This window comes from Anomaloglossus baeobatrachus, chromosome 5 (assembly GCF_048569485.1).
Source record: "Anomaloglossus baeobatrachus isolate aAnoBae1 chromosome 5, aAnoBae1.hap1, whole genome shotgun sequence".
NCBI classification, from domain to species: Eukaryota; Metazoa; Chordata; class Amphibia; order Anura; family Aromobatidae; genus Anomaloglossus; species Anomaloglossus baeobatrachus.
In genome coordinates, this window is record NC_134357.1 from 494,188,344 (window position 1) to 494,201,128 (window position 12,785).

Genomic DNA, 12,785 nt, shown 5'->3' on the forward strand with positions numbered 1-12,785 from the left:
TGACCTGTTGGGGGAACCATCAGGATTGGAATTTGGGAACCACTGGGTTAGCAGAATAATCAGTTGTGATTGTTCTTCAACCTGCTGCAACAGTGGAACAACCAGTCTATTGGGCTCCAGAGTATGCTGGTGATAGTATTGCAACAGCTGAGTAACTGCAGATTGGAGACCACTACTGTGATAACCAGCTTGCTTGTTTTTCAGTGTTTTTACCTGTCTTCGTATCTGATAATAGAACAATTTTGTTTATTCTACTTCTAGAGTCACGGACAAAAAAACCATAGAGCACCCTCCTCCACGGAAGCTTTCAGTCTGCGCCCTCCCATCACCATACAACAATGGCTTCTACCAATGTGAGAAACGAAATGATTTGTTGCATCTGCCTGAACCTGTACACCGATCCTGTAACATTAATTTGTGGACACAACTTCTGCCGGGAGTGTATCGCTAATGTGCTCAATGCTGATTACAGGTGTCCTCAATGCAGAGCAAACTTTGGGCAACGTCCCGTGCTGCAGAGGAACATTACGCTGAATAACATAGCGGATCATCTCCGCTCTCGGGAAGGGAGTGAGATACTTTGCATGTACTGTATTGAAACATCGATGGTGGCTTCTAAAAGATGTCTTTTATGTGAAGTTTCCCTATGTGACAATCACGTCGCCGTACACAGCACGTCCCCAGAGCATATTTTAATCGAACCAACAATCTCCTTCAGTAAGAGAACATGTTCTCGCCATAACAAGACCTTCTTATATTACTGTACTGAGGATGCCGAGTGTTTATGTGCTTCTTGCATGCTGGCGGAGAAGCACCATGGACATCAAATTCACTTACTGTATGTGGCCTATAGGCAGCAAAAAGAAAATCTGAAGACTATTCAAGGACATGCCATCCGAGAAGAGGAGATTGAAAAGCGAATCCAGTATCTCCAGGCCCTTCTTAAGTGCATAACGGAAAAGGCAGCAAGTATTGTGGACAAAGTCAGTCTCCAGTTTAAAGACCTAAGGATGAAGCAGGATTGTGTGGAGAGCAGTGTCCTGAACGAGATCGGTAAGAAACAAGAGCAGGTGTCAATGCCGGTCATCAATCTGATCAACCAACTAGATATTAAAAAGGACAGTCTGTCCAAGAAACTAGCCACTATACAAGAGCTTGAACAGATGCTAGATCCTCTACTTTACCTACAGGCACACAAAGATGATTTGATGGGGGTTAGCGATCAAAACCTAAACGAGACGGAAGCTAGTCTGTATGAAGATCTGTATGAAGTTCTGTCTGAAGATCTGTCTGAAGAGCTCATCGGCACCGTGAACTCTGATATCGTGACCATAATGTCAGACCTACAGAAAGGTTATTGCGTTCAGGAGGCATCTGGCATAACGTTGGATGTCAACACTGCTGCGAACGACGTGCACATCTCGGATGACCTGACAACCGCCACCTGGTCAAACGTAAATCAGTGTCGTCTGGAAAACCCCCAGAGATTTGCCATTTTTGGAGTTTTAGGCACAAGTGGATTTTCTAAAACAAGACTTTACTGGAACGTAGAAGTCAGTAAGGAGGGAGGATGGAGAGTTGGGATGGCCTATGCCAGCATAAGCAGAAAAGGAAAGTATTCTCTCATTGGCAATAATAAGAAGTCGTGGGGTCTGCGCAGCTTCAATAAACACTATTCTGTAAAACATGACCAGAAAGAAATTCCATTAGCGTGTCGACCTTCGTGCTACAAAGTGAGGATACATCTGGATTATACGGCTGGGCTGCTTTCTTTTTATGAGCTGGGTGACTCCATGATGAGACATTTATATACTTACAATGCCACCTTCACAGAGGCGCTATACCCAGTGATTGTCGTGTGGGCGAATGCTTGGGTGAAGGTCTTAAATTAGGCTGGTAGTAAAATAGAATATAACCAGTGAGAACAATTTCCCTTACAAGTGGCAGGCATTAATACCTGTATACTTAAAGGGCTATGCTCATTTTACATCAGGCATAAAGGATGTGAGGAACATCAGGCAATGATCGCTCGCAAGAATAGTGTGCAGTCCCTCTAAATACTCCACGTGGCTGCAGAGCCGCAGTTGTTAAACGCCTATATCTAAAAAAAAAAAATGCCTTGATAAAAAAAGATTTAGGGAAACTTTAACCTTTTTGTTATATTAAAAAACCATTTTAGCGACAGAAGAAAACTTTTTTTTTTTTTTTTTTTTTTTTTCTAGACTCCATTCTAATAATTCTAATTCTATTTATGATATTAAAAGTTATGTTTTAAGAGAATGAATATATAAACTGTACAGTGAGATCTGCATTAAAAGTTGCATAATACATCGCTTTGTTTTCCACTTTCATAGCCTGGAGCTGCATTTACAGTTCTGGTTGTAATTAGAAACAATCAGCAATCATCAGACACACTTCTTACTTCTTAGTAGAGCTGAGAGCTCATTTCTTTTACATGAGGCCACGGTGTGGTGCCAGTCAGCAGAACACACCGTGAAAGCAGAGTGATTTTTTAGATTTCAGCTCTGAGGCATGTAGAACAGTGAGTGCAGCTCTGGAGGTTAAAGGGAACCTGTCATCAGAAATTTAGCTTGAAACCTAAAAGTTTCCCCCTCTGCAGCTCCTGGGCTGCATTCTAGCAAGGTTCCTGTACTTTGTGGCCCCTTTTAAACCAAATTAAATACTTTATAAACTTGTACCTTTTTGCTATTTTGTAAATCGTCCATGGGGGCGGGCTCTCTGCTGACCGTTGGTGTTCCTCCAGCACATTGACGCCGCCCCCCCCCCCCCCCCCACGCTCCATTTCATCCATCAGGACGCCGCCCACTGCGCCCGAGGTGCCGCCCACGCCAGGATCGCTGGTGACGTGTGTTACAAGCACGAGATTATGGGCGGCGCTGTGATTGCATCGCAAGTGCCTGCCCATAATCTCGTGGACGCGCTTTCCCCCACTGCCTCCAGCGTTCTGCGCAAGTGCTCGCCGGCCAAATGACCCGACGTCACCTCCTTCCCATCTTACCCTGCAGCAGGGAAAGAGGTGACGTCGGGTCATCTAGCCAGCAAGCGCTTGCGCAGAACGCTGGAGGAAGAGGGGAAAGTGCGGTCACGAGGTTATGGGCGGCACTTGCTGATGACACTCTCACAGTGCCGCCCATAACCTCGTGCCTGCGCAAAACGTCACCAGCGGTCACACGTGCACACAGTGCACAGTCCCGCTACAGTCGCACAGTGCATGCGCAAGACCACGGTCGCCCAGGGGCGGCGTCCTGAGATATGAAATTCAGCGTTGGGGGGCGGCGTAAATCTGCTGGGGGAACAGCAACGGTCAGCAGAGAGCCCGCCCCCATGGACGATTTACAAAATTAACATAGCAAAAGGTACAAGTTTATAAAGTATTTAATTTGGTTTAAAAGGGGCCACAAAAAGTACAGGAACCTTGCTAGAATACAGCCCACGAGCTGCAGAGGGGGAAACTTTTAGGTTTCAAGCTAAATTTCTGATGACAGGTTCCCTTTAACACAGGATTTACTTATCCTGGGTTATATCTTAATGTAATCTCTGAAAACCAGTAGAATAGTGAGTGCAGCTCTGAAGTATTGTACAGAATATAACTAAGAATCCATGCAATATTTACAAAGTGACTCAGCATTTTATTGACCAAGCTTCTATTAATAATTTATAACTGTAAAATAATGGTCATGGGTAAATTATTGAAGAATGAAAAATGCTTTTGAGTTGTAGTTCGGCAGATGAAGGAACAAATATTCTTACACCTGCTATTCAGTTCATGTAGGTACATAGTGGTTGGGAACTGTGATTTACGGCAGGGACAAGAACTGTATAATGTGTCCAATAATTTAATCTAATATACTTGTACTTGTCACACAAACGTTTCAATAAACTTGTCTGACAATTTCTTGACAATTTCTTGATTTCTAAGTCTACGTGATCTTTATTGTACAGTCCGCTGTTATGAACTGGTAACCGTGGACGATCACAAAAAATCCCATTAATCAGGAAAAAAACAAAACCACTAGAGTAGTTGTAAATTAAGATGACCGCAATTCCCTATCTATCGGACAACTCTAGAAGTAGCAGTGGGATGTTCCTAACACACCTCGTCACTGCCGGAGAAACTTGCTACACCTCAAAGATAGAAATGAGGAATCTTAACTTGCCTCGGCGCAGTTGCCAAAGAAATAGCAAGCCCCCAACATGTAAACGACGGTGATGTAAAAAACACAATACACAGAAAATGTAGATTAGCAAAGGTGAGGCACGACTTACTAGATACAACAGGACAGGAAAGATATCTGATTGCGGCCAGCAAAAAAACCCTGCAAAAAAATACCATACTCCTGATTAGAAAAAAGATCTGAGACCACACTGTCTCTCCCCCACTATATCAGGTACTCTTGTGCCAGGCACTTTAAACAGAACTGCAGATATAATGGGAAGAAACAAAATCACAGAACAAATAATATTCTAAAGTGCAAATAATCTAAATATGAACAGGGAGCAAGCTCCATTTCTTGCTGGAGGAACTTCCCTGCTCACAAAAGCAGAGACAGATTCTCACATACAAGAAATCCAAATGGAATAAGCAGAAACACCCTTAAGTGCAATTTCAGCAATTAAGCAGAAACTAGCAAACTTATCTGGAGTAGATTCAGGCGCAGAATAAATGGAAGAAACTGCTGGGAGCTTTCCCTTCAATCTTCCAAAGCAGCAGGAAAACATCTAGCATCAGGGCCGCCAGGCAGAAAATGCTCTTGTAAATACACTAGGCTGATCTGTAATAGGACTTCTTGAATTCCCAATTAACTCCAAAACCTGTCTGAGTCTCAGATTCAGACTCAGCTTTACCATTCCTGGCCACCAGAGGGAGCTCCACACCAGCAGTCACTCGGATGACATTCACAACAGTCCACAATATGGCAGAGAACCTTAACTCATTTCATTTTTTTATTCATCAATCTGTGCTATTATGTGCCACTCATTGCATCCATACTTTTTATAGTAGTAATATAATCTTTAATCATGCAGACCGCATCACTTGATGTCTGTCATTGCTTCCTCCCCAGAGGCTTGCTGTGCTATTACTGCAAGTTTCTATCATGCAATTCAGTGGCCTGTGATCCAGCACCTGGCATCCCCACCCTCCCTCCATTCTCTACCCTGTGCTGCTGAAGATATTGGGTGATACAAAGTGTCAGAGCAGCCCAGGGTAGATAACAGCCCATCTGGCGACTGCCAGATAGCCAATACAGCCCTGTCAGTGTTTGTTATGCAATTTTTGGCGCTTTTCAGCTGTCCATGTCAGTTATTGAATTACCTAAACCCTTTGCTAGTGAAGTGCTGCAATCTACATTTCAAAAGCAAAAGTCTCTGCCCCTGCTGTTACTGCTGAATGAAACTGTTAGCTCAGTTTGTGAGGAAGACTTATTTTCCTTCACTCCAAAACATCTACACCCACAATCAGGCACCCAGTGACCCCCCCCCCCCCCTCCCTTCTCCATATGGTCTGATTTCTGTGCCAGAAAAGGGAGTTTCAGACATTAACAGAGGAGGAAGAAGAATCTGCATAACACTCCAGTACTACCCTGTTTCCCCGAGAATAAGACACTGTGATATTATTTATAATATTATTTTATTATACTCTATGTATCTATCATCATAGTTAAAAACACAAAAAACCTGAGCTGAAACAATGTTCAGTAAACATGCAACATTAAGCATGTGAATTGCAGCCTTAAGACTAGAAAAAAACCAAGGAGAAAATTGCATGAAAAATACTGACTATAAATAAATAAATTGCAAGTGCTTAATAACAGGGTACTTAGTATATACATTTTTGCAAAAAGGTAAAAAGCTGTCTCACCTCGTCAAGGTGTACCCATCTGAGACAGTCCCTATCTATCATCATAGTTGCCAGACCCTGGGCGTACTGCATGGCTCCCAGGTCCTCTTTGCAGGTATGCTGCACGGTTATCCCGTCCTTCTGGCCGATACATATCAGATCGCATACAAACCCACACATGAATTTGCACATAGTCTCTTGCACACATTCATACCACATCCGGTGATGCCACTTGCTTCCATCCAGGAGGGGACTCTCTGCTCTCTTGTCTCTGATGCATTCCACTGCTGGGTCCTCCATGTGTTCTACCCGCAGGTCCTGGCACTCCACTGCACAGTGTCACAGGTCCTTATGCCGTCGAAAAGCGATATCGCCGAATGTGGTGAGCAATCTGTGTGATTGTGTGTATGTGCGTTCCGCCGCATGTCCTTGATGCGCTCCACTGCTCCCAGTCGGCATCTGGTGAGTATGATCACAGGGTCCTCCTTTTTTTTTTTTTTTCTCTTTTGGGGATGTCTGCTCTCTATAATGAAGTGTCCTGCAGAATTCTTTAATTTTTTTAGCTGCCTGGGCACTTCATCATTGAACCGCGACTAAGGTTTATTCTCAGGGTAGGTCTTATATTTGAGCCTTGCTGAAAACTCCTGCTAGGACTTATTTTTGGGGTAGGTCTTATTTTCGGGGAAACACGGTATGTGCTCCCCGCTGAGATGCTCTTATAGAAGCTATACATCCAATATAAGTATATAGCAAAACAGTATTTTTCAGCCCCTTGCCATATATCATAGCTCTTCAAAAGCAGTAGAAAACCTTTTTAAGATTTAGGATCAATCTAATCAGTGTGGTACCGTAATGTCCATCCTAAGCATTGGTCTTGGGTTCAGTCTTAGATCCAGAAATTCTCCTTTTTAAATTTACCTTTTGCCAGTCAGAATTCTTTCTTATGGAATGCACTGCTGTACAGAGTCTATGAAGTACGACGTCATAAAAAGTAGGGTCTCCACCTAAAATGTCTGTTTTTGTGAGGATCACGATTGAAGACAGTGGTAGGCACTCTATGAACGGAGTCCAAACAAAGAGCCACATGGTCATAGCTTGGAGTCTCATATGGGTCACTCCGGATAGGGCATGATTAGAGCCTCCCAGTGTGACCCCGAGACGGCACACTCCAACAAGCATATAATAAAACGAGCACTAGGAGTACTGGTGCAAATAGTATAAATTTTATTTTATATTTATAAATAACAAGTAGAAAATAGAAGGACGTTTACAAGCAGAAGTTACGGGGAATAAAAATCTGGATCCCTTGGACCACAATGAAAAACTCAGTGGTAGATAAGTATAATAGGGCTTAAGCTCAGGCCAGTCACAGTATGAATATAGCAGATCAGACAGAGCCCTATAAAATCACATATGAGCACCCCTGGTCAAGATTGCAATGTAGCAATAAATAATTTTGCCTATTCACGGTGGTAGTGCAGGGGAGCCAGGCACAAGGGACAGTCACCAGGAGCCTGAGTCCCGTGGACCACAACCGTGATCTCTGTAGTTCATATATGGGTATTTACAAAGATGCCCGTGTGGATACACAAGAAAAATGGTTATTTGAATGTCAGATTAGGGACTGGTATGCAAAAAGGGTCTGAAACCCTTATAATATCAGTGGAAAAGGGCTATGTATAAATAATATCACAACTGTATCCGTATCGGAAGAAGCTGGTATATCCCGCGAAACGGCTGTCGGAGGTCCCCTCTGGGTTGGCCTGGTTCCCCTGCACCACCTTTGATTAGGTAAGCGTTATGTCCAATTGTGGATATGGGCTATGTTTGACTTGCTACTATTTGCTGTGATACTGTTGTGATATTGTTTATACATAGCCCTTTTCCACTGATGTAAGGCTATGTGCCCACGGGGACATTGTCCTGCGGATATATCCGCAAGACATTCCGCAGGTGCTCCCAGAAATCCGCAACAGAACTTTCTGTTTCAATGCTGCGGATATACAGCGGAATGTCGTGCGGATATGGTGCGGGAATTCTGCATTGAGGATACAGTACCATGGCTTCGGCACTGCATCCTCAATGCAGAAGTGGTGCTGCAGTTATCGGGGTGCTCATACTTACCTCCATCATGCAGCACCTCGCTTTCCGGCGGCCGGGTCACTGTCAGGCAGCGTCTGGTTCACTGTGCTGGAGGTGGGCGGGCCTGAACTAGCTCCTGCTGTCACATGACCGGAGCTCGTGCAGGCCCCGCCCACCTCTTCCTTCCTGTACCTGGCTGGATCCACCGCGCTGCTGCCGCTGCCGCTACACCGGACGGAGAAAGTGACTCGGGTCTCTATCAAGGCAGGTAAGTATATGGGACCCTGCGGAGAAATCCGCAACAATAATTGACATGCTGCAGATTTTTCCGCACGAAAATCCGCACGATTTCCGCTGCGGAAAAATCCGCAGTGTGGGCACAGCATTTCCCAAATGCCATAGAAATGGCTGGGGAGTAGCTGTGCTGCAGATTTCTGGAAAATCCGCGAGAAATCCGCGGCAAAATCCGCGCATTTTCCACAGCGTGGGCACATAGCCTAAGGGTTTCAGACCCTTTTTGCATACCAGTCCCTAATCTGACATTCAAATAACCATTTTTCTTGTGTATCCACACGGGCATCTCTTTGTAAATAATACGGTACCTATATATGAACTACAGAGATCACGGTTGTGGTCCACTGGACTCTGGCTCCTGGTGATTGTCCCTTGTGCCTGGCTCCCCTGCACTACCACCGTGAATGGGCAAAATTATTTATTGCTACATTTCAATCTTGACCAGGGGTGCTCATATGTGATTTTATAGGGCTCTGTCTGATCTGCTATATTCATACTATCTGTGAATGGCCTGAGCTTAAGCCCTATTATACTTGCCTACCACTGAGTTTTTCATTGTGGTCCATGGGATCCAGATTGTTATTCCCCGTAACTTCTGCTTGTAAACGTCTTTCTATTTTCTACTTGTTTATAAATATAAAATTTATACTATTTGCACCAGTACTCCTAGTGCTCTTGTTTTTTATTATACTCTATGAACTGAGTAGATGCATCCAGACTACAGATGCTTAGCCTGATTACTCTTATGGCCTCCATTTAAATATTGCACAATGTACGGTATACAGCTCTTTGCGTTGGCCATCACGACAAGCAGTGACTGACTGCAGCGGTTCCATACCTGGAGGAGGAAGTGTCGCGGGCGGGGAGGAGGGTGTCAGCACACCGCGCTCACCCCTTCTGCTCGGGTCCGGCAGTTGCTCCTGGTGGCTCGAGCTGCGGGCCGGATCCCGGGGTGTCTCGAGCGGCACTCCTCGCCCGTGAGTGAAAAGGGGGGTGTTTGTTGGGGTTATAGTTCGTGACGCCACCCACGGTTGTGGTGATTGCACCACCGCTGCTCAGTGTGGGGGTCCCGGGGATGGTGATGGGAGCAGCCAGGTGTTGTGTTGCCCCTCCGTGGGTAGGGGTTGGTGATCCCGGGGCCCGGTGGAGAGATGTAAAGTGTAGGGCCCGGAGGGCGCAGGGACGCGGGGGCAGCGCTGTGCCTTGCGGCACTATGGTACTCACTCAGCCTGACACGGACACAGTTTGTACGGTAAACCAACGGCTGGTAGGACGGTCCCACAGACGGCTGCACCTGCACTCCCGGTAGGTGACGGTGACTTCTCTCTTCCTTGCACCTTTGTGGTTTGATGGTATCGGTGGATTCCCTCCGGTTACCCGCTCCCCGACTGCAATCTGGGCCGGAGGAGCTCTACACTTTGCCCGCAGGCGCTAGCCCTGGAGAAACTGGTGCCTTGGCGGTGGCGGTGTCTCCCCGTTAATGGTCGGGCTGTTGCCGTCAATCGGGACTTTGCTGTTGGGGGATCTGCGTCCCCGTCACTGACGGATTCGGCAAATTGGGCGACTCCTAGCCTTGCCGGGGTCCGAGAGGCCCCTGCCCTGGTGCTGACTGTCCTTCGGAACACTGCTCCAGACCACCGGGCACACAGCCAACGGGGTCCTTCCAGGAACTTCCGAACTGTCCCACTCCGGACAGTCACCGCCGTCGCTGACCTTGCTGTTCTAGCCCTACACACAGCTGGGCTCTCAGGCTTTGCACACTCTCTGCGCTGTCTCCACTTCTTGCTTTCCTCCTGTTCCACTTTCCTTTCCTTCACTTTCCCTTCTAGTTGTTTTACTCTAGCCCCTGCCTGGGCTACTCCTCACTCCTTCCACTTCCTCCTCCCTGACTAGACTCCTCACTCAAGCTCGTCCCTGAGCTGACTGCCTGGTTACTTCCTGCCTCCAGAGTTGTGAGCTCCTTGGTGGGCGGAGCCAACCGCCTGGCCCACCCCCTGGTGTGCATCATCAACCTCTGGAGGAAGGCAACAAGGATTTTTGGGTTAGCAGGTGTGCCTACCTGGAGTGTGGGGTGTGGTGGTGTTGTTACTCGTGTCCCCTGGCTTGTCCAGGGCGACACAGAAGCACAAAAACTAGTGGGGAATCCAGCCGGAGTTGGAACAGAATTGTCAGGTCATCGGGTGCGTGCTTTATTTTGGAGAAGAACCCCTCGAACCCTCATTACTGGAGCATGGCCAGACAAAGCAATTTCAAGTGTGCACAAAACCTTTAAAGGGCAATTTAGTTTCCCTCATGAAGGGATGTTTTTGCGGTGCATTCCCAGAGAGATTCATTAACACTTCATTTTCCAGATGGAAAAGTGCTTTTTTTTTTTTTTTTTTTTTTTTTTTTTTTTTGTAACCTCATGCAGAAGCTGTACACTGCCATGTGGAGGCTACAGGGTACTTAGCCCTACAAAATGCAAAGGGTGAAATATGTAAACCAATTTTCGAGTCAAAACTTGGTGCTATGTCTGATTTATTCAAGGTAGGATATACACTGGAGATCAAAAGTAGAAATGGGATATACACTGGAGATCAAAAAAAGGGAAAAAGGAGCCAGCACGATCTGAAATTGGCATGCATCATATAAAAAGTGAAAATTCAGATTTATTCCAACTGTACTATAATAAAAAAAAAAATGAGATTTTTAGCAAATAATTGATCAATTTTTTGAGCCACCCCTGCCAACGTCACGGCAAATCTATGCTACAAATGTCTGGTGGCTGGTCACCACCATGCTATGCACGCCTGATCTTGGTTTGCAATATATTCCTCCTGTTGGTAGCTGTACACATTCAGTTGCCTCACACTTTCCACAGGCATTGCTAATTAAGCACCATACTTGGATCTGGTCCGCCTTTATCAATGGTTGCTGTCTGGCACTGGGAGGGTCAGTTCTGATATAGTCCTGGTATGTGTAGAGCTTGCTCCACATGCTCGGACCTGGGCTGGCCTCTATCCACAATTGCCTCTTTTGCAACATAGAAGCGGTTATATATACAGGTTACAGGTATGTGTGCTCCATTATGGTTCTGCTTTTAACTTTATCTAGGAGGCCGCATGGCACATGAAATACAGAATATAGAGTAGGACCCCCCCTATTGAGATTTGCCGTGACGTTGGCAGGGGTGGCTCAAAGAATTGATCAATTATTTGCTAAAAATCTCATTTATATTACAGTACAGTTGGAATAAATCTGTGAATTTGCACTTTTTATATGATGCATGCCATTTTCAGATCGTGCTGGCTCCCCTCTCTCACTGGAGATCAAAAGTAGAAATAATCTATGATCACTTGCTTTTTTCCAAAGTAATGTAATCTACATTGATCAACGTTTGTAGGTTTTTTTGTAAGGGATACACCATGCCGCTAGAACTGTTTTTACGAAAGATCCACAGTTTATCAACCTAAAACCTTACCCAAAGTGTGATGATCATAATTGGAGAACAGCAATGACTGTAGCACAGAGAAGGATTATAATTATATTTTCTTAAGGGAACAGTCACCAATCAGTAGGATGTGTACAGGGCTGTGCTTTGAATGACTTCAGCATATCTGCGGCCAGAGGACATCACTAGTCTCTCACACTGCTCTGGTGTGATTTTTGCCCCACTCTTCTAGTCTCTTCCACAGTTTTTTGACACTTGTGGGTTTCTTGGCCATAACTTTGTCACTAAGGATTCTCCAGAGGTTTTCTATTGGGTTTAGATCAGGACTCCGGGCTGGCCATTTCATTGTTTCAATGTTTCCTGGTTTTCAAAAAACTGCTTTACCCGTTTTGCTGTGTGACAGGGGGCATTGTTCTGTATGAAAATTGCTGGCTGACTAAGTGATGAACTCAAGTAAGGAACCACGTGTTGTTGAAGGTTCTGATACACTTGCATTCACTCTGCCATGTAGCTGTATGAGAGGTCCAACTCCTGCTGCAGAAAACATTCCTCCACCACCTTTCTCTACCTTCTTAACACACTTTGGGTTCAGTCTTTCCCCAGTTTGTCGACGAATATAATGTTTCCTGTCAGACCCAAATAAATTAAACTTGCTTTTATCACTAAAATGAACTGTGGACCACTTCTGTCCACACAACATGCTCCTCACCAAAGGTGAGTCTAGCCTTTTTGATTCTTTCTGCTAATGACAGGTTTGGTCACTGCAGAGAGGGCTTTCAGTCCAAATGCTCTTAAATGTCATGAGGCTGTATGATGAGACAGATCCTTACCCTGTTCAGTGCTGGAATTGCTCGCCATTTCAGCTGCATTATTGCATTGCCCATGGAGATTCTCCATATTCTCCTGTCCTCTCTTGCATTTGTCTTTCGAGGGTGACCAGCCTTCTTGAGGGAGATGGAAGAGTTTGTGATGTTGCAAAGATGAAATATTCTTGAAGTTTCCAACTTCTCTTGCTATTGCTGATAGGGTCACCCCTTTGTCCTTCATCTGGACAACCTGCTGCCGGAGGGTTTGTCACTTTGGAACAGCACACCATTTTTGCAGAATCAGTGCAAACTG

At 45.4% G+C, this 12,785-nt stretch overlaps 1 protein-coding gene across 1 annotated transcript; it reads left to right on the forward strand.

Moving 5' to 3' along the window:
* The first annotated feature begins 278 nt into the window (after window positions 1–278).
* On the forward strand, window positions 279–2,208 carry LOC142310407 (nuclear factor 7, brain-like). The gene has a single exon (XM_075347930.1). The coding sequence runs from the start codon at window positions 339–341 to the stop codon at window positions 1,890–1,892; it is 1,554 nt and encodes a 517-aa protein (XP_075204045.1). The 5' UTR covers window positions 279–338; the 3' UTR covers window positions 1,893–2,208.
* The last annotated feature ends 10,577 nt before the right edge of the window (window positions 2,209–12,785 follow it).